This window comes from Callithrix jacchus, chromosome 13 (assembly GCF_049354715.1).
Source record: "Callithrix jacchus isolate 240 chromosome 13, calJac240_pri, whole genome shotgun sequence".
Lineage (NCBI taxonomy): Eukaryota > Metazoa > Chordata > Mammalia > Primates > Cebidae > Callithrix > Callithrix jacchus.
Genome location: NC_133514.1, coordinates 18,183,817 through 18,203,617, shown reverse-complemented (window position 1 = coordinate 18,203,617; position 19,801 = coordinate 18,183,817). Strand labels below are relative to the sequence as shown.

The 19,801-nt window shown below is 52.4% G+C and overlaps 1 protein-coding gene across 1 annotated transcript; it reads left to right on the top strand.

Annotated features, from left to right (window-relative positions):
* Positions 1–39: 39 nt before the first annotated feature.
* On the top strand, positions 40–18,939 carry R3HCC1 (R3H domain and coiled-coil containing 1). Its single transcript, XM_078346868.1, has 9 exons — positions 40–101; positions 7,766–7,919; positions 8,260–8,387; positions 8,751–8,888; positions 9,871–10,516; positions 11,838–12,010; positions 13,723–13,793; positions 15,791–15,886; positions 18,628–18,939. The coding sequence occupies exons 1-9, from the start codon at positions 40–42 to the stop codon at positions 18,756–18,758; spliced, it is 1,599 nt and encodes a 532-aa protein (XP_078202994.1). The 3' UTR covers positions 18,759–18,939.
* The last annotated feature ends 862 nt before the right edge of the window (positions 18,940–19,801 follow it).

Genomic DNA, 19,801 nt, shown 5'->3' with positions numbered 1-19,801 from the left:
TACCTCCTCCAGGGATGTTTGCCACCTCCTGTGGGGGAGATGGGCTTTGAGGCCGAGGGCAGCATTAGGAATGGGCTGCAGCACTGGGTCTGTGGCTCCAGGTAAGTCAGCAGGTGAGCCAGCCAGGAAAAGGTGGTGAGAGCAGTTCACAAAGCCCTGGGAGACTCTCAAGGACCTAATGAGAGAGGGACTGGAGCTGACAGGCCCCACGGAAGAGAGGCCGGAACCCCTGACGAGCCATTCCTAATGCTGGAAGGAAGTGGCCTGGACCTGGGAGCCTTGTTACCTGGTTTAAGTTTGCTTTTTCTTTTGCTGTCCTGAGCCACTGAAGAGTCCTTGTTAAATGATCCAGACTGATTGTTTGCTGTGCTACAGGAAATTATAAGAAGCTGTTGAGTCTGTGCTTGGAGCGCAGAACAAGGGGTGATCTGTAGGACTCTGGTGGTGGAGGCTGTGGCTGCCAGCATGGGATTCCCACCAGCCAGGCAATTGGGCAGTGGGCTGAGAGTCTGGCCTTAGGAGTCAGCAGCATATAGGGATTTATTCTTGAGAATTTTCTTAGTTTTTTTTTTAAGACTGGATCTTGCTCTGTCACCCAGGCCGAAGCACAGTATGAAATCATGGCTCACTGCAGCCTCAACCTGGGGTCAAGCAAGCTCCCCCCTCAGCTTCCCGAAGAGCTGGGACTACAGATGCGCCTGGCTAATTTTCTTAATTTTGGTAGAGATGGGTGTTTCAGACTCCTGGCCTCAAGAGACCCTCTCCCATCTGAGCCTCTCAAAGTGCTGACAGGTGTGAGCTGTGGCACCTGGCTAGCTTCTTCCTTCTCTTGAATCACTGCTGCCTGGATAGGAGACAGAGCGGCACAACCACGCCACAAAGTAAAGAGATGATGCCGTGCTTGGGAGGGTGGCTGGAGAGTCCCCGTCACTGCTAGTTTGGGAACAGTGATGGTGTGCATTGAGTAGGTGTGGGTAGAAGGGCAAGTGGGTATTTGGGGGTGAGGGGAAGGTGCTGCCTGGGAATCTCCTGGGCCTGCCTAAGAGGATTGCGTAACCTGAGTCCTGGGGCCGGGGTGGGCTCTGCAGTTAGCATGCTGTTGTGAGAGGGACGAAAGGGTTAAAATGCAGTTCCCACTGCCTGTGTGAAGTGACAGCCTGAAGCTGAGCAGACCTCCGTGAAGTGATCACAAGGGTCTGGCTTAATCTGCTGAAAATATAATCCGGACCATCAGAACAAAAAGCTGGAGCTGTGAAGGAAGACGAGACCCCTGGGAGCTGCTAACTCCCAAGGAATCCCAGCAAAGCCCTGCTCTAAGGTTTGTGGGTGAGCCTGGTGACCCTCCTTTCTTTTGAAGTGTCTTGGTGTCTTCTCATTTTTACATAGTTGTGGCTACTGTTTGGGGAAATTGTGGCTTCTTTTGTCTTTCTGCACAGAAGCAATGCAAGGTCATAGACTCTGGAATGTGAGAACCATGAGAAGGGTAGGGGAATCCCATTTTACCAAGGGGGACCCTGAATCTTAGGCAGCTGGCCGAGGCTACGGAGCTCCCGGGGGAATTTAGTTTATTGACTTCCAGCTGGAATTCATTGTTACACAAGTGTTGAGTCTCAGGAAATGATGGTCTAAAATGTGGCATTTGAGAAGCTGAACTAAAGCGGCAGCCTAGAGTCTCTCTCTCTCTCTCTCTCTCTCTCTCTCTCTCTCTCTCTCTCTCCTCTCTCTCCCTCTCTCTTTCTCTCTCTCTCTCCTCTCTCCCTCTCTCTCTCTCTCTTTCTCTCTCCCTCTCTCTCCCTCTCCCTCTCTCTCCCTCTCTCTCTCTCTCTCTCTCCTCTCTCCCTCTCTCTCTCTCTCTTTCTCTCTCCCTCCCTCTCTCTCTCTCTCTCTCCCCCCCCTCCCCCTCTCTCCCTCTCCCTCCCTCCCTCTCTCTCTCTCCCCATCTCCCCCAAGTTCCCTTACCTGATTGAGAAAACTTCTAAAAAAATGTGGTTTTCTTAAAACCCTCTCCCTGTGAATCTCTTTAAATAATCAGGAGTAATAACCCAAGAAAAAAACTAAAAAAGCAGCTACACCCAGGATACCATACCGAGACAGACTTTTCAGCTTCTCTTCTGAGGGCAGTCCCAAAAGAGAACCTGGAAGACTGTATCTGCATACTCAGACAACCTTGGCTCAGTGCAGTTCCACGCCCACCATCCATGACTTGTCCACAAACATTGTTTATCCTTCAGTCCCATTCAGCCTCCAAAGAGAATCATTTACAAACCACTATCAGGTCTTCAGGTCCATTCATTTCCAGCCCCCACTTCTCTTTCCCCAGTGAAGAGAGCAATTAAGTGCCAACTATTGGGCCTTTCTGTGTATATTCATATTTTTCTATATGGCTCCCCTGCTTCATGCATGTTAATTTGTTATGCTTTTCTCCCGTTGACCTGTCTTATTATTAAGGGTTATAAGGGTTAACCTGTCTCCTGTTGACCCTTATAACCTTATGATAAGGGTGTTGGCGGTGACCCTTTATGATGGGGGAGATCACCCCTTTTCACTCCTGCACCAGGCTGCTCTTAACCACACTCTCAGAAACTCATTCTCATGACCAGGCGCAGAGGCTGAGACCTGTAATCCCAGCACTTCGGGAGACCAAGGTGAACAGATGACTTGAGCCCGAAAGTTCAAGACCACCCTGGGCAACATACTGAGACTCCATCTCTAAAAATGGAAGAAGAAAAAAAACACTGTCAAAAAATAACTCCCAAAGTACTTTCTGTGCGGGCTTGTTTCCCGACCCCATGTCAGTGCTTTCAGTTGGAAGATAAGCTTTTTTTTTTTTTTGAGACAAAGTTTCACTGTTGTTACCCAGGCTGGAGTACAATGGCGTGATCTTGGCTCGCCGCAACCTCTGCCTCCCAGGTTCAAGCAATTCTCCTGCCTCAGCCTCCTGAGTAGCCGGCATTACAGATGCATGCCACCACACTCAGCTAATTTTTGTATCATGAGTAGAAACAGGGTTTCACCATGTTGGCCAGAATGATCTCGATCTCCTGACCTCCTGATCCACCAGTCTTGGCCTCCCAAAGTCCTGGGATTACAGCTGTGAGCCACTGTGCCCACTCACCATATGATATTTTTAGGCGGTGTGGGAGACATCCCATAAGAGAAGGTTGCCTACATGAAATGAGGACAGGAATGGGGTGTCAGGAGTGGCCAGTTCCCAGGTGTACATTGGAGACAGAACCCACAGGTTCCCGAAGGCTAAAGGTCGGGCGGTAGGGCAGGAAGGGAGAACTAAAGAACGATTAATACCCTGTGGGCTTGAACAAGTGGGTGGGTGCTGGTGCCATATATCGAGATGGTGAGGACCTGGGGAGGAACAAACTTGAAGATCAACTTGAGATGGAGCCTGAGGCATTCTAGCTGTTAGAGGTTGAGGAGGAGAGGAGGAGCCAGAAAAGAATATCAAAAGAGGGGCTGGGGGGGAAAAAAAGACACCCAAACCTGTAGGGTCTCGGAAACTGAGAGAATGGCCATCATGGAGTTCTGCTGGGAACCAGGTGGCAGGAGCCCTCTGTTCTAGGGGCAGGCACAGAGGGAGGCATTGTCTGCAGAGGACAGAAAAACAAGAAGAGAATCCAGTCTGCTTTTCACTGTCACCATGTGCTGACAATTCTAAACAATGTGGGTGATTTATTGGTCTAACTTCCAAATAACTATTGTGGTTATCTGAGCTTGTAGGTACATTTCTATCACCTACCCTTGACTAACCCTTGTACTTGGAAGTTCATTCAGAGAACTCACCAGCTCGGGGGCCGCCCGCACATGCTCAGTTTGCAGGTAAGCTCAGCGGTTTGGAATCACTAGAGCTCATTGTGGTTGCAATTTGTATCTTCAACCCTTATGATAATATGTATTCCTGGGTTTAAATAGTAGATTCAGAATAAGCCAAGACAGTGTGGTAATTGTAAAGACCAGAGACGCAGAGCATGAGTTACTGTAATTATGTCATTTTCTATGGCCACTTGGAGTTTTGCTTGTGTTTAACATTTAAAACCATGGGACGGTTGCAGTGGCTCATGCCTGTAATCCCAGCACTCTGGGATGCTGTGGCAGGAAGATTGCTTGAGTCCAGGAGTTCAAAAGCAACATGAGCAACATAGAAAGACCCCATCTCTACAAAACTTAAAAAATTAGCCAGGTATGGTGGTATGCGCCTGTGGTCCCAGCTACTCAGGAGGCTGAGATGGGGGGATCACTTGGGCCCGGGAGGTTGAGGCTGCAGTGAGCCATGATTGTGCCACTGCACTTCAGCATGGGTGACAGAGCAAGAGTCTATCTCAAATAAATACATTAATAATAAAACTGTGGAAAAGAACAAAGTACATGGTATAGTTTTACTTGGTAAGTGAAAATTTTAGTTTATGCGTAAAATATTTTACCAAATTTGAATATCTTTAAATGGAAATTTCTTTTCTTTTTGAGATGGAGTCTCACTCTGTCACCCAGGCTGGAGTGCAGTGGCACGATCTAGGTTCACTGCAACCTCCACCTCCTGGGTTGAGGCAATTCTCTGCCTCAGCCCACTGAGTAGCTGGGATTACAGGCCCTTGCTACCATGCCCAGATAATTTTGTATTTTTCTACCTTTTTTTTTTTTGAGTTGGAGTCTCACTCTATCATCAGGCTGGAACGCAGTGGCATGACCTTGGCTCGCTGCAACTTCCGTTTTCCTGTTTCAAGCAATTCTCCTGCCTCAGCCTCCGGAGTAGCTGGGACTACAGGCGTGCACCACCACGCCCGGCTAATTTTTTGTGTTTTTGGTAGAGATGGGGTTTCAGCATGTTGGCCAGGATGGTCTCCATCTCTTGGCCTCGTGATCCACCTGGCCTGAGCCTCCCAAAGTGCTGGGATGCAGCCACCACGTTGGACCATAAATCTGCATTTGGAGGTAGTGTCCAGATTTCTGCAAAATCTTATCTTTGTCAGACCCCTCACCCTAGCTGGGTTCCCGTGACTCTGGCCCTTTAAGAAGAGGCTGGAACTCTGGAGAGGTTGAGGTCTCCTAGGAACTGAGGGACAACAAAAGAGTCAGAGACTTGGGGGGCGTGGTGGGGACCCTCCTGGCTGGGATAGCACACACAGAGGCCAATCAGGTAGAGCGGGAACTAGGGAGGATGACTCATTCCCCCCCACCAGCCCCTGAAACTCCGCACCCCTCTATCCTGCTTTCCCTCTCCAGTTCTGGCCCTTTCTCCACCATCTCTTTCTCTACCCTTTTATCACTCCCACTGCCTTGGCTCTAGAATGGTCTTTACTTCTGGCTTACAAGAGTTTGTCAGTTGATTTTCTTGAGTTTTTAAGGTTAAAACAAACAAACAAAAAAATCAAAGGTTGGGTGTGCTGTCTCATGCCTGTAATCCTGGCACTTTGAGAGGCTGAGGCGGGAGGATGTCTTGAGCCAGGAGTTCAAGACCCACCCAGGCAGCATAGTGAGACCCTGTCTCTACAGAAAATACACAAATTAGTCTGGTGTGGTGGCATGCGTGTGTAGTCTCAGCTACAGGAGGCAAGAGGATGGCTTGAGCCTGGGAGTCCTGATTACAGTGAGCTATGATCATGCCACTGCACTCCAGGCTGGGTGACGGAGAGAGACTTCATCTCAACAACAACAATGAAACCCCACAAACACATGTATTCTGCAAATGAGAAGGTGATATCCTCAAATGTCTAAACATTTCCGTTTTTATGTCTTTTTGTCAATTTGCTTTTTTTGCTAGTACCTGTTAAAAAAAGGTATACGCTAGAGGCATGGGTACATATCCTTGACTTGTCCTAAAGTGAATGTGCTTCTCCATTTAGCCCTTTGTGGTATGTTAATAATTTTATTTCGATCCTTAAATGAATTTGCATAGAGTTGTTCTAAATGGGAGTTGGATAGAGAGCACATAATAATGTTTTGCTTTTTGAATCCTTTTTTTTCTTTGAGACGGAGTCTCACTCTGTCACGAAGGCTGGAGTGCAGTGGTGCAGTCTTGGCTCACTGCAACCTCCATTTCTCTGGTTCAAGCAATTCTCGTGCCTTAGCCTCCTGAGTAGCTGGGATCACAGACATGCGCCACCATGCCCAGGGTTTCACCACACTGGCCAGGCTGGTCTTGAGTTCCTGACCTCAAGTGATTCTCCTGCCTCGGCCTCCCAAAGTGCTGGAACTACAGGCATGAGCCACCACACCCGGCCTCTTTTTGAATTCATTTTAATGTTTGTAATATAATTGAATTATCCTACCTCTGGTTTGTTTGAAACACTTTGGTGTTACTACTGATTTTTTTTTTTTCTGGCCTCCTCTCCCTCCCCAGTTATATTTTTCGATATAGGCGGTGTTTCTTTCTTAACCAGCTTCCATAACCTCTGGCAGTTATTTGGAAAAAATAGCATTTACTGACTTTGCCACAGCTACATGCCTCTCCCCTCCCCCCACACTTTGAAATATACTCTGGGGTTCCTGTCCCAATTTATGGCGATAACAAAGTTGTTTTTGTTTTTACCTTCTATAGCCCTCCTTTCAAGATGTATAATATTTGTATACCCTTTTGTTGCTCTGATTATTTAAATTAATTGAATGTTTTAAGTAAATGAATTATTCAGCACGAGGCCTCTTCTGCCAGGTTATATCAGCTTGTGAGTCGTTTATTTGGATTCATCTCTTGGTTGTGGGGATTGTGTCTTCCAGTGGCTTTCCAGAAAGGCACATGAATGTCAAAGCATAACTCAGAAATACTGTTTTTTTGTTTGTTTGTTTTGAGACAGAGTCTTGCTCTGGCGCCCAGGCTGGACTGCAGTGGCGCCATCTGGGCTCACAGCAATCTCTGCCTCCAGGGTTCAAGTGATTCTTTTGCCTCAGCCTTCCGAATAGCTGTGACTACAGGTGCCTGCCACCACGCCCAGCTAATTTTTCCTTCCTTCCTTCTTCTTTCTCTTTCTCTCTTTTTCTTTCTTTTTCTCTTTCTTTCCTTTCTCTTCTTGCGATGGAGTCTCCCTCTGTCCTCCAGGCTGGAATGCAGTGGCACAATCTTGGCTAACTGCAAGCGATTCTCCTGCCTCAGCCTCCTTCTTTCCTATTTTTTTTTTTTTAACAGTAGAAATTCTTCCCATCCTTCGTGCTGCTTTTGTTGCATTTACTATCCTACCCTCACCTTCTGTTTGCAGTCAAAGGTGTGCATAGATTTCTTTCCCTGTTTATCTAGGAATCTCTAGATAACCTCCACCCATGACGGAGACATAGACACTGATACCTCTTTTCCTGTTTAACCTCTGAGTTTCCCAAAGAGTGTTTGGTAGAAATTAAATTCCTGGACAGCCTTCCCCTGGAGTTTGTTTCTACTGAGTCTGTCTCTGAATTTGTTGAACACCTCAAGGACACACCCAGCTTTAGAGAGGTGGGGACATGGCTCGCTTTCTGGGTTTTGGGTTCGTTCCTCCATTTCAGGGAGGTACAGCCACTTTGTTGAAAAAGTTGGGCAGAACAAAAGTGTCTCTTGAACTTAATTGATCCTAGAAGACTGTGCCAACATTGAGGGGGAAAAAAAAAAGAGCCCATCTTGGAATCAGACCCATCTTTGCTCAAAGTAAGACTCTGGAATGTAGTATCTGTGCAAGTTGGGTAAAATTATTTCATCTTTCTGGGTCTCGGTTTTGCCATGAATATGAAAGCTACTCGTGTCGCTCTGGGAAAAGCGGTTTGTGTTAGTGGCAGGTGCGCCCCCTCCCAATAGGCGACAAGAACACGCCCCTCCTGTTCCTGGCGCTACCTCCCCCCGGCCGCGCGGTGGCGCTGCGTCCCCGCAGCGGCCCGGGCCTCTCTGGGGCGCTCGGGCGCGCAGGCCCCTGGAGACGCCAAGGGCTGCGGCCACGCGTGGAGAGGCTGCGGTGAGTGCGGCGGGACTGGGGTGCCATCGCCTCGACCCCCGGGGTGGGAAGGGGCAGCTGGGCCGCTTGGAGCACTCCCCTATGATCCCCGAGAAGGAGCGCAGCTCAGGGTGCGGGGCCACACTCAGCATCCGACCGCAGGCGGGGCCGAGAACCTTGGGCAGCAGCCGGGAGACCTCTCCCCTAAGCCCTGACTTGCCGGGGGTCCCTGGCATCACTTCCCCGCAGCCGGGTCTTGGACAAGAGGGTTTCTAAGGCTTTTGCGGTGCCGGCTTTGCGGGGTCGCGGGTGATCCCGGGGTCTGTGCTCTGATCTCCGGCCCTGCCCGTCTCCCCTACAGGCTCTCCCACCGGTCACCCTGGCCCTTCTCTGCTTGGACGGTGTCTTCCTCTCCTCAGCCGAAAATGACTTCGTCCACCGGATCCAGGAGGAGCTGGACCGCTTTCTGCTGCAGAAAGAGCTGTCAAAGTAGGCTGGTGTTCGGGGCGAGAGTGCCCCCTTGCTGAGAAAGGCAGAGTTCCTAAACCGCCTGTGTCCCCTCCACCAGGTGGTGCCTGGCAGCTGGCTCTGCCCTTGGCCTTTAGTCGCCATAACGCCAGCCGCGTCTTTGTCTGAGCATCACCCGGAGACGGAAGGGGCCCTGCAAGGGGATGGGGATGGGACCTGTGGGTTCCTGAGAACACCTCTCTCTGTGCTCAGATCCTTTCAGTCCACCTGGGACCCATAGGGGCAGAAGGGAGCCCAGTGTACCTGGGAGTGGACCTGGTAGGGGTCAGGCCCCAGGGGCTGGTCCTGGATCCCTGCTCAGCACTTCTTTCTGTCCCTTCCCAGGGTTCTTCTTTTCCCTCCACTCTCCAGTCGCCTCCGGTACCTGATCCATAGAACAGCAGAGAATTTTGATCTCTTGAGCAGCTTCTCCGTTGGGGAGGGCTGGAAGAGGAGGACAGTCATCTGTCACCAAGACATCAGGTGTGTAGTCTCCCACCTTGGAGTGCCTGCACCGGGGGTATGTGGGTGGCTAGCCAGCTGGTCAGCCTTTGGAAGGGCAGGGCTGGGTGGAGCTAGGGCTGGGACCCCCGGCAGCTGCCATTCCTAGCTGCAGCCGCTCAGCCAGTGCTGCTTTTTTGCATCAACAGTGGGGCAGACATGCAGTTTGTGAAATTCACTTGGCAAAATCAGGCAAAAGACAGAGAAAGAAATCTGTTTGAGGAGGGGAGGGGGGCCTCCCCAGCACTCCTCTCAGTAAGCTTGTGTCCCACAGAGACCAGAAAAACCCCTGCCAGCCTCTGTTCCCATGTGCATCTCACAGTGGGCATCTTACTATAATGACTATGATCCTGGTGTTTGAAGTTACATGTTTTTCTGATGGCATAATTCCTAAATGCGAGCACTTACCTCTCCTGGTGTGTAATTGAAGACGGACTGATCTCTAATTTCAATCACAGCACTAGACGGTGAGCTGGCTGTTCTGGGCTTGTTCAAAAGTGACAGCTCAGGCCTGTCTGTAATCCCAGCACTTTGGAAGGCCGAGGCAGGTGGATCATGAGGTCAGGAGTTGAAGACCAGCCTCACTAAGATGCTGAAACCCCACCTCTATTAAAAATACAAAAATTATTCAGGTGTGGTGGCCCGTGCCTATCATCCCAGCTACTCAGGAGGCTGAGGCAGGGAATTGCTTGAACCTGGGAGGCGGAGGTTGCAGTGAGCTGAGATCACTCCCCTGCACTCCAGCTCCTGGGCAACAGAGTGAGACTCTTGTCTCAAAAAAAAAAAAAAAAAAGTGACAGCCTCCACCATGATGTCTTCCTAAGGGATTTTTGAGGATTATTTTGGCTGTGGTTTTCGCCTAATGCTGACCTGAATGTCACTCCTGAATGACAGGTGGCTCCAGTAAATCATTTTCCTTTGGGCCCCTACATACTCTGATGACCTCCTCCCGTTCCTGCTCTAGGGTACCCAGTTCAGATGGCCTCTCTGGCCCCTGCCACCCTCCTGCCTCCTACCCCAGCAAGTACCACGGTCCTCGGCCCACCTCCAACCAAGGAGCAGCCGCAGGGCCCCGAGGTGCCCGGGCTGGCCGGTGGCATCGTGGACGAAAGCCAGACCAGCCTTTGTATGTGCCCCGGGTACTGCGCAGGCAGGAAGAAGGGGTGCTGACCTCTACCTCGGGGCTCCAGGGAGAGGCCCAAGCTGGCAGGGACCCAGAAGAGCCTGGAGAAGTTGGTGCTGGAGACCCCATCTCTGATCAGGGACTCCCTGTGCTGACGACTCAGGGAACAGAGGACCTAAAGGACGCAGGACAAAGGTGTGAGAATGAGCCACTGCCTGACTCTGTTGGCCCTGAGCCCCCGGAGCCTGAGAGTCAGTCAGGGAAGGGAGATAGGGCGGAGACGGCCACACAACTTGGGTCCAGCCTGCAGCTGGACCTGGAAGAGGGGAAGGAGAGTCCACTGGAGAAGAGGCTGGTGGCAGAGGAGGACGAGGACGAAGAGGAGGTGGAAGAGGACGGCCCCAGCAGCTGCTTGGAGGACGATTACAGTGAGCTGCTGCAGGAGGTGATGAGGCTCTTGAGCACGGAAAGGGAGGGCGGAGGTGAGGTGGGTGTGGCCATGGGTGGATGGGGACCAAGGGTTATGGGTGGAGGGCAGGGGATGTGCAGGGGGAGGCAGGGCTGGGGGTTGGGTGACAGGGATTCCTTGGGGAACACAGGAGAGGAGGTGTGGATTTGGGCCCCAGCCTAGCCATGTAGATGCTTGACCCTGGGCAAGTTATATTGTTTTGCTGAGTCAGTTTCCTCATCTGAAGATAAAACCAGATGATAATACAGGCGTCACTGGGTCATGGAGAGGACTCTCTGTGACCAGATGATAATAGGACTCTATGTGACCAGCTGATAATACAGGCCTCACTGGGTCATGGAGGGGACTCTGTGTGACCAGATGATAACACAGGCCTCACTGGGCCATGGAGGGGACTCTGTGACCAGATGATAATACAGGCCTCACTGGGTCATGGAGGGGACTCTGTGTGACCAGATGATAACACAGGCCTCACTGGGCCATGGAGGGGACTCTGTGACCAGATGATAATACAGGCCTCACTGGGTCATGGAGGGGACTCTATGTGACCAGATGATAATACAGGCCTCACTGGGCCATGGAGGGGACTCTGTGTGACCAGATGATAATACAGGCCTCACTGGGCCATGGAGGGGACTCTGTGTGACCAGATGATAATACAGGCCTCACTGGGCCATGGAGGGGACTCTATGTGACCAGATGATAATACAGGCCTCACTGGGCCATGGAGGGGACTCTGTGTGACCAGCTGATAATACAGGCTTCACTGGGCCGTGGAGGGGACTGTGTACAAGTGCTTCGTCATGTGTTACGGATGCCAGTCGTGGAAATTACTCTTTAGCCTGAAGTTTTGTCTTACATCTCGTTTCCTTGGAACCATGTGTCTGCCCCGAGACTGGCTGTGTGTTCTGGTGGGAGGGTGGCATCTTTTATTACCATTTTATATATAAAGAATGCCGACCACAGCCCTGCCAAGTATTGGTCACATCGCTAATAGGGGAGGGAAAGGTCTTGCACTTGCCCAGCTCTGCCTCTGACTGACTTTGCAATTTTGGGAGAAATTACTTAACTCTTGGGCCTTCGGTTTCCCCATCTGTAAAGCAGGTTTCTGGAATATAGTTCTCAGGATTCTCTGGAATGTCATGTGTGTCAGTGCCAGTCATTTAGTGGGGACTCCATACAGATAAGCGCCCTCCCCTAAAGCCCACGCTTCTTGACCTTCCAGCGCAGCCTGCCTGCTGCTGTCTCGCCCTGACTTTTGCCAGGTGGGCCCCTTCTCCCCGCAGAGCTCTCAGTGCATGTCCAGGCTCCCCTTGCTAAAGGGTCTGATCTCTCCTAGATCATAGACAACCTGACAAAGAAGGAGATTCAGATAGAGAAGATCCACGTGGACACATCCTTCTTCGTGGAGGAACAGCCTGGAGAGAAAGACCTGGCCCACGTGGTAGAGATCTATGACTTTGAACCAGCGCTCAAGACGGAGGACCTGCTGGCAACGTTTTCTGAGTTCCAGTGAGTGGTGGCGAGGGAGGTGCTGCCTTCAGAGAGGAGCTAGGACACCTGTTTGTAGTTGGGGGTGCTTGCCTGCCCGACCCCCAGTGCCTAATCCTTCACAAAGAGAGAAGTGGGTATGTGGCCTGGGCTCTGTATTCCCGGGCAGTTTGCCCTGCTGACCATCCCTGGGAGAGAGAGCACTGATCTGTGGGTTGTAGACACACTCTGGAGGCCCTAGACCTGGGCTGATCCCCCTGCATGGCCACACGCCTGTCAGGACCCCACATGTCCTCCCTCAGTCTTGAGGGACGCGGCAGCCCACTCTCCTCCTCTTTCCAGCCTCCCAGCGGCTGCTCAGTGGGTCTCCAGCAGGCTGCCGGCCAGCTGCATGTGGGAACTGTTTCCAGGGTGCACTGAGCTGCCTGGTGGGGCAGAGTGGAGGTCGGGATGGTGGCCGGAGGTAGTACATGACTTCCCTCTTCCTCAGCTTTGCCACTGGCCCTTAGATCACCCTCCTGGCTTTCCTTCTTTTTTCTTTTCCTTTTTATTCTCATTTCCCATCTTCCCTTCCCCTTCTTGGTTCCTGCTCAGGCTTTTTTTTTTTTTTTTTTTAAACGGGGTTTTGCTCTTGTCACCCAGGCTGGAGTGCACTGGCGTGATCTCGGCTCACTGCAGCCTCTGCCTCCTGGGTTCAAGCCATTCCTCTGTCTCAACCTTCTGAGTAGCTGGGATTACAGGTGTGTGCCACCACACCCAGCTAATTTTTTTATTTTTAGTAGAGTCGGGGTTTCACCACCTTGGTCAGGCTGGTCTCAAACTCCTGACCTCATCATCTGCCCGGCTTGGCCTCCCAAAGTACTGGGATTACAGGCGTGAACCACCCCGCCTGGCCTTCTCTTCTCTTTTTTGAGATGGGATCTTGCTCTTCTGCCTGGGCAGGAGTGCAGCGGTGCAATCGTAGCTCACTGCAGCCTCAACCTCCTGGGCTCAAGTGATGCTTCCACCTGGCCTCCCAAGCAGCTGGGACTACAGGCATGCACCACCGTGCCCAACTCTGCCTAGGCTTTTAGAAACTCCTTTCTGCATGGCGCTCCTTGCTAACCCTGCTTCCCAAAAGCCTTCCCCTGTGCTCTGCCCCTGAGTGGGAGGAGAGCTGAAGGGGCAGCTAGGGGCAGCACATTCTGTTCTTCTGTTCTGTACCTTGATGGTGCAGCCAGGCTGGGGCTCCGTGCCTTCCTCAGCTGGGTGGGGCCACAGTGCCTTAGGCCTCTTACAGGCTGCAGGGTAGGTGGCACTGTGGTGGCACTGTCCTAGGCAATAGGAAGAAAGCCCACAGGAGCATGGCAGGCCTGCTGGTTTGAGGGCCTATTCCTCTCCCACACCTCAGAAACCCTTTCGGCCCCAGCCTCAGACCCCATGGCATTGGCCTGGCTGTGACAGGCCCGAGAGGAGCCTCTTCCTCCTTGAGGTCATGCCATATGAGCTCTTTGAGTCCTGGCTTCTTTAGTTCTATAAACTGGTGGCCTGCCTGACATACTGACTGGAGTGACTTTTGTCTTTCTGAAGCTGACCTTGTGGGCTTCAGAGGAAGTTTGGTGCAAATGGTGGTCTCCGTCCCAGAGGAGATAGGCCCTTGCCTCGGGCTCATGGCATTCGCGGGCTGCAGGATTGGAAGAGGAGGAATTTGACTGCTTGCTTACCTGAATGTGCTGTCTCCTTTCTCCCCGCAGAGAGAAGGGGTTGAGGATTCAGTGGGTGGATGACACTCACGCACTCGGCATCTTTCCCTGCCTGGCCTCAGGTAAGGACCCCTAGTGGGCCCAGCCCTTGCTCAGACCCCCACTGAGAGGGAGGATCTTGGTTCCCTGGGTGGAGGCCACCCATCTCCTGGGTGCAGGCTCAGCTGAGCCAGTGGCTCTTGGGGTTCTGTTCCCAGCCTAAAACACAGGGGGAGCTGGACGGTCTCTGGCTCATAGTTATGTGCCTTCATGGAGAAGGTCTTCCTATCGTGTTAGTGCTTTCTATGAAAAGGCATCCGATTCAGGCCACCTTTGCTGAGGAAGGGCCATGGGCCAAGCCCAGTGGATGTCCCTGTATTGAAACCACAGGACAGCACTGCTTTAATGGGCCAAAAGCATTCGAATTCTGGCAATTTTATATGGTTCAAATAGATACGTTCTTACTCGATTTTCACTTCAGCCTCAAGATGTAGTTCAGAGCCAAGCATGATGGCTCATGCCTGTAATCCCAGCACTTTGGGAGGCTGAGGCGGGCAGATCACCTGAGGTCAGGAGTTCGAGACCAGCCTGACCAACATGGAGAAACTGTCTCTACTAAAAATACAAAATTAGCTGGGTATGGTGGCCCACACCTGTAATCCCAGTCACTCAGGAGGCTGACACAGGAGAACTGCTTGAATCCGGGAGGTGGAGGTTGCGGTGAGCTGAGATTACACCACTGCACTCCAGCCTGGGCAACAAAAGTGAAACTCCATCTCAAAAAAAAAACAAAAAAAGATGTGGTCAGATTACTCCATTGTACAGCTAGGGAGACCTGAGGCTCTCAGAGTGTGGGGTGTGTACTCCAGGTTACACAGCCTCTCAGTGTCACAGCTGGGAGCACCACAGCACCTCCTCATGACTCCGGTGCGCCAGTCCCCCTGAGCCACTTGCCTGCATTGCCTTGCCACCCACCATGCTTACATTTGGTGTAATTTGTAGTTACCCTCACCGCGCCTGCTTCACTGGGCTTCCCAGAAACAGCCTTCTTAACACCCAAGCTGGGGACTGGGAGCATCATTGCTGGTGGGGCTAGTCCTCAGGAGGGAGGGGGCAGTGTTTAGGGAGGGAACGGGGCAGGGTAGGGTAGGGTCTCAAACCCCAGAGAGGGAGATTGTGGAAAGGAAGGCAGGGAGGGAGGCCAAGAGGTGGCCCTGTGCTGTGAGAGGAATGAGCTCTGGCTGGGTTGGCCGTGGCGTTCTGGTCTCCTCCAGAGCCTATGGCGGGAGCAGGTTCCCTGGGCTCAGTTTCCTCTTCTGTCATACAGTGGGCGCTTGGACCTGAAGCCTCTCCCAGCTCTTCTGTGCTCTACTCTGTAAATAGCTGAGGTGCTGCAAGGCCAGGCGTGACTTGGGGCAGTGAATGCATGTTTCCTGAAGGGTCTTGAGTGGTGAAAGGGGGAGAGGCGCTGGGCACGGTGGCTCACGCTTGTAATCCCAGCACTTTGGGAGGCCAAGGTGTGTGGATCACGAGGTCAGGAAGTCGAGACCATCCTGGCCAACATGGTGAAACCCCTTCTCTCCTAAAAATACAAACATTAGCTGGGCATGGTAGTGTGTGCCTGTAGTCTCAGCTACTTGGGTGGCTGAGGCGGGAGAATCACTTGAACCTGGGAGGCAGAGGTTGCAGTGAGCCAAGCTCTTGCCACTGCACTCTAGCAAGTCTCAAAAAAAAAAAAAAAACAAAGAGAAAGGGGGAAAGGCTGTGTTGAGCCCTGGGTCTTTGGGAGCTGGGAGCCTGCCTCTTCTGATGTCAGAATCACAGCCTCATCATGTTCCCCCTGATCGGCCTGGGGTAGGAGTATCCTCTGAGTGCAGCTGTCCCTTTGTAGGCCTGTGGGGCTCTAGGGGATGAGGCAAGCAGGTGGCAGTCGTCTCTTGCCCATCCAGGGCAGTGTGGGAGCAGCCCTGCCCTGAACTTTGCACAGGTACATGACATGGCTGTATGGGTTCAGGGTGATAGATGTACCTTGGTGTCCTGAGGAGGAGGGCATGGCTCCATACATGCTTTCTCTCTGCAGCTGCTGAAGCCCTGACCCGGGAGTTCTCGGTGCTCAAGATCCGGCCTCTCACGCAGGGAACCAAGCAGTCAAAGCTCAAAGCCTTACAGAGGCCAAGTAAGGAAGCGATGTCCCTGGACGGGGAGGCTGTGTGTGTGTGTCTGGGTTGGGCAGGTCTTCCCCCCGTTTATTCTTACCTCTTGATTTCTCTGCTTTTTAGGAGCCCTGGGCTGTAGTAGGCAGTGGGCTGTGTTCTCCCTCCCTAGCAGGCCTGGGTGTGTCTAGGGCGGGGGTCTCCCTTGGGGAGTGGCATCTGCCAGCCATCATGCAGGGAGGCCTCCTGCTCACACCCTCTTCTGGGCACCATGCAAGGAAAACCTTGGTCTTTCTTCTGGAGGGCCCTGGAAACCATATCCACTGGGCCTGGAAGGGCCTGGGCTTTGGGGTCCACTCTAGGTGTGATCCTGGCTCTGTTAGTTGTTTCACTTGGCCTTGAGGAAGTCACTCAGCGTGTGACTTGGTTTCTTCTGTAAAAGAAGCAGACCGTGCAGGGTAGCCTGGAGGACTGAATGAGAGCATGGCATACCTGCCTGGAGCTCTGAGGAGGGCACGTAGAAGGTACCAGATAACCATTGGTGCCTCCCTTTCCCCTCCACCTTCCAGAAACCATGGTGGGTTTTAGACGTGAGTTTTCCATGACTTCAAAGTAGCGACTAGTAAACGGGCCTGCAAGACGTCTGCCGAGGCTGGCTGTGCTCTCACGGTTGGTTACGTAGACTACATGGCTGTGCTCTCACGGTTGGTTACGTAGACTACATGGCTGTGCTCTCACGGTTGGTTACGTAGACTACATGGCTGTGCTCTCACGGTTGGTTACGTAGACTACATGGCTGTGCTCTCACGGTTGGTTACGTAGACTACATGGCTGTGCTCTCACGGTTGGTTACGTAGACTACATGGCTGTGCTCTCACGGTTGGTTACGTAGACTACATGGCTGTGCTCTCACGGTTGGTTACGTAGACTACATGGCTGTGCTCTCACGGTTGGTTACGTAGACTACATGGCTGTGCTCTCACGGTTGGTTACGTAGACTACATGGCTGTGCTCTCACGGTTGGTTACGTAGACTACATGGCTGTGCTCTCACGGTTGGTTACGTAGACTACATGGCTGTGCTCTCACGGTTGGTTACGTAGACTACATGGCTGTGCTCTCACGGTTGGTTACGTAGACTACATGGCTGTGCTCTCACGGTTGGTTACGTAGACTACATGGCTGTGCTCTCACGGTTGGTTACGTAGACTACATGGCTGTGCTCTCACGGTTGGTTACGTAGACTACATGGCTGTGCTCTCACGGTTGGTTACGTAGACTACATGGCTGTGCTCTCACGGTTGGTTACGTAGACTACATGGCTGTGCTCTCACGGTTGGTTACGTAGACTACATGGCTGTGCTCTCACGGTTGGTTACGTAGACTACATGGCTGTGCTCTCACGGTTGGTTACGTAGACTACATGGCTGTGCTCTCACGGTTGGTTACGTAGACTACATGGCTGTGCTCTCACGGTTGGTTACGTAGACTACATGGCTGTGCTCTCACGGTTGGTTACGTAGACTACATGGCTGTGCTCTCACGGTTGGTTACGTAGACTACATGGCTGTGCTCTCACGGTTGGTTACGTAGACTACATGGCTGTGCTCTCACGGTTGGTTACGTAGACTACATGGCTGTGCTCTCACGGTTGGTTACGTAGACTACATGGCTGTGCTCTCACGGTTGGTTACGTAGACTACATGGCTGTGCTCTCACGGTTGGTTACGTAGACTACATGGCTGTGCTCTCACGGTTGGTTACGTAGACTACATGGCTGTGCTCTCACGGTTGGTTACGTAGACTACATGGCTGTGCTCTCACGGTTGGTTACGTAGACTACATGGCTGTGCTCTCACGGTTGGTTACGTAGACTACATGGCTGTGCTCTCACGGTTGGTTACGTAGACTACATGGCTGTGCTCTCACGGTTGGTTACGTAGACTACATGGCTGTGCTCTCACGGTTGGTTACGTAGACTACATGGCTGTGCTCTCACGGTTGGTTACGTAGACTACATGGCTGTGCTCTCACGGTTGGTTACGTAGACTACATGGCTGTGCTCTCACGGTTGGTTACGTAGACTACATGGCTGTGCTCTCACGGTTGGTTACGTAGACTACATGGCTGTGCTCTCACGGTTGGTTACGTAGACTACATGGCTGTGCTCTCACGGTTGGTTACGTAGACTACATGGCTGTGCTCTCACGGTTGGTTACGTAGACTACATGGCTGTGCTCTCACGGTTGGTTACGTAGACTACATGGCTGTGCTCTCACGGTTGGTTACGTAGACTACATGGCTGTGCTCTCACAGTTGGTTACGTAGACTACATGGCTGTGCTCTCACGGTTGGTTACGTAGACTACATGGCTGTGCTCTCACTCATGGTCCCGGGTTTCTTGGAGCAATAAATATCCTGCTTATAGGTCTGCGAGCTCTGTCCCATCCTGACTTGACATCCTCCCAAAGGACCCTAAAAAGCAGGGAGGTATGCGGGATGAACCCCCTCAGCTCCCTGAGTGTAGAGACAAGAGAAACAAGGGCATGGAGAGGTGACAGGTTTGGTTCAGCATCCCCTGGGGGACCAGGATCCCTCAGTGGGCCCCCCTTGTGAGCATCGGGCCACACCACGGGCACACCTGGGCCCAGGCCCCACATGTCACATGAGAGGCTGGCTCTGGTGGCCTCTGTGGCTGCTGTATTGCTGGGGGAGAGGCAGCCACAGCCTTGTATTCAGGTCCCCACCATGGACTTTCCTTCTAGAACTCCTGCATCTGATGAAGGAGAGGCCACAGACAAATGTGACCGTGGCCCGGAGGCTGGTGGCCCGGGCCCTGGGACTCCAACACAAAAAGAAAGAGCGGCCTGCTGTCCAGGGTCCACTGCCGCCCTGAGGCCTGGAGACTCGGCTGGCCTGGATCTGCACGCCGATGTAGCTGGCACCCCGACACCACATGCCTTCACAGATGCCAGAGCAGCCCCACGCCACCCTCAGGCTTCATCATGAGGCAAGGTGGGCTTTAGTTCAGTTTAGTCCCAGAAATGGAGAAAAAATAAAAACTCACGTTGTTCTAATGTGATCGCTTTGAAATGGGGTCTGCGGGGGACGCTAGGGGGTGCTATTCCACCTTGCAGTGGAGGCCTGCAGCTGAAGGAAGGTCACTGGAGGAGTCTGGCTGGGAGGATCCCTGCAGGGCCTCTGTGCACAGCCTGCCTGGTTTTGGGCACTGGGTTTACCTGCTGTGTAGCACCTGCCCACACTCCTTCAGCAGTTCACATATCCCGCCTGCCGGCCTGTGCTGCAAGACAGTTCTGGGACCCCAGGGCTGGTCCTGGTGTTACTGGTCAGTGCTGGTTCTTGCAGAAATAAACGTGAACAAAAATTACAAAAATCAAGAGGTGAGATCCGAATGCACGCTGATGCCCTCATCGACTGTGGTTTGGGTGGCTGGTGCCAGCGTGGTCCTACCTGCCCTCGGGTTTGCAGGGCCCTCGCATGCTATTGACACAAGGGTGAGGGCTGGCTGGAACCAGCCTCCCCCACTGCCACTAGGAAGAGCTGGGAGCCCCTGTCCTGTGAAACGATAGCCTCCTCCTTTGAGAAGCTACCTTGTGGGTGTTTAAATCTAGACTTTCCATCTGGCCCTAGCACAACTCCTATGCCTCCTGACAAGTGTCAGTAAAAACCACAGGAGCTCAAGAAGGGTTATGATTCCTGTTCTGGGGCTTTCTGCGGTCCCCTTGGACTGCTTCTCCCAGAGGGCAGGAGCTGTGCCTTTTACAGCCTATTGAAGGAGGCCCCTGGTGGCCACGCTGGGCTGGAGGGGGATCTGGGCACCCATGTCCACTGCAGGGAAACCATAAATGTATCCGAAGCTCTGCTTCTAGCCACTGAACATAGGAAGCCCAGTGCTCAGGGCCCATGTGCTGTGGGTCA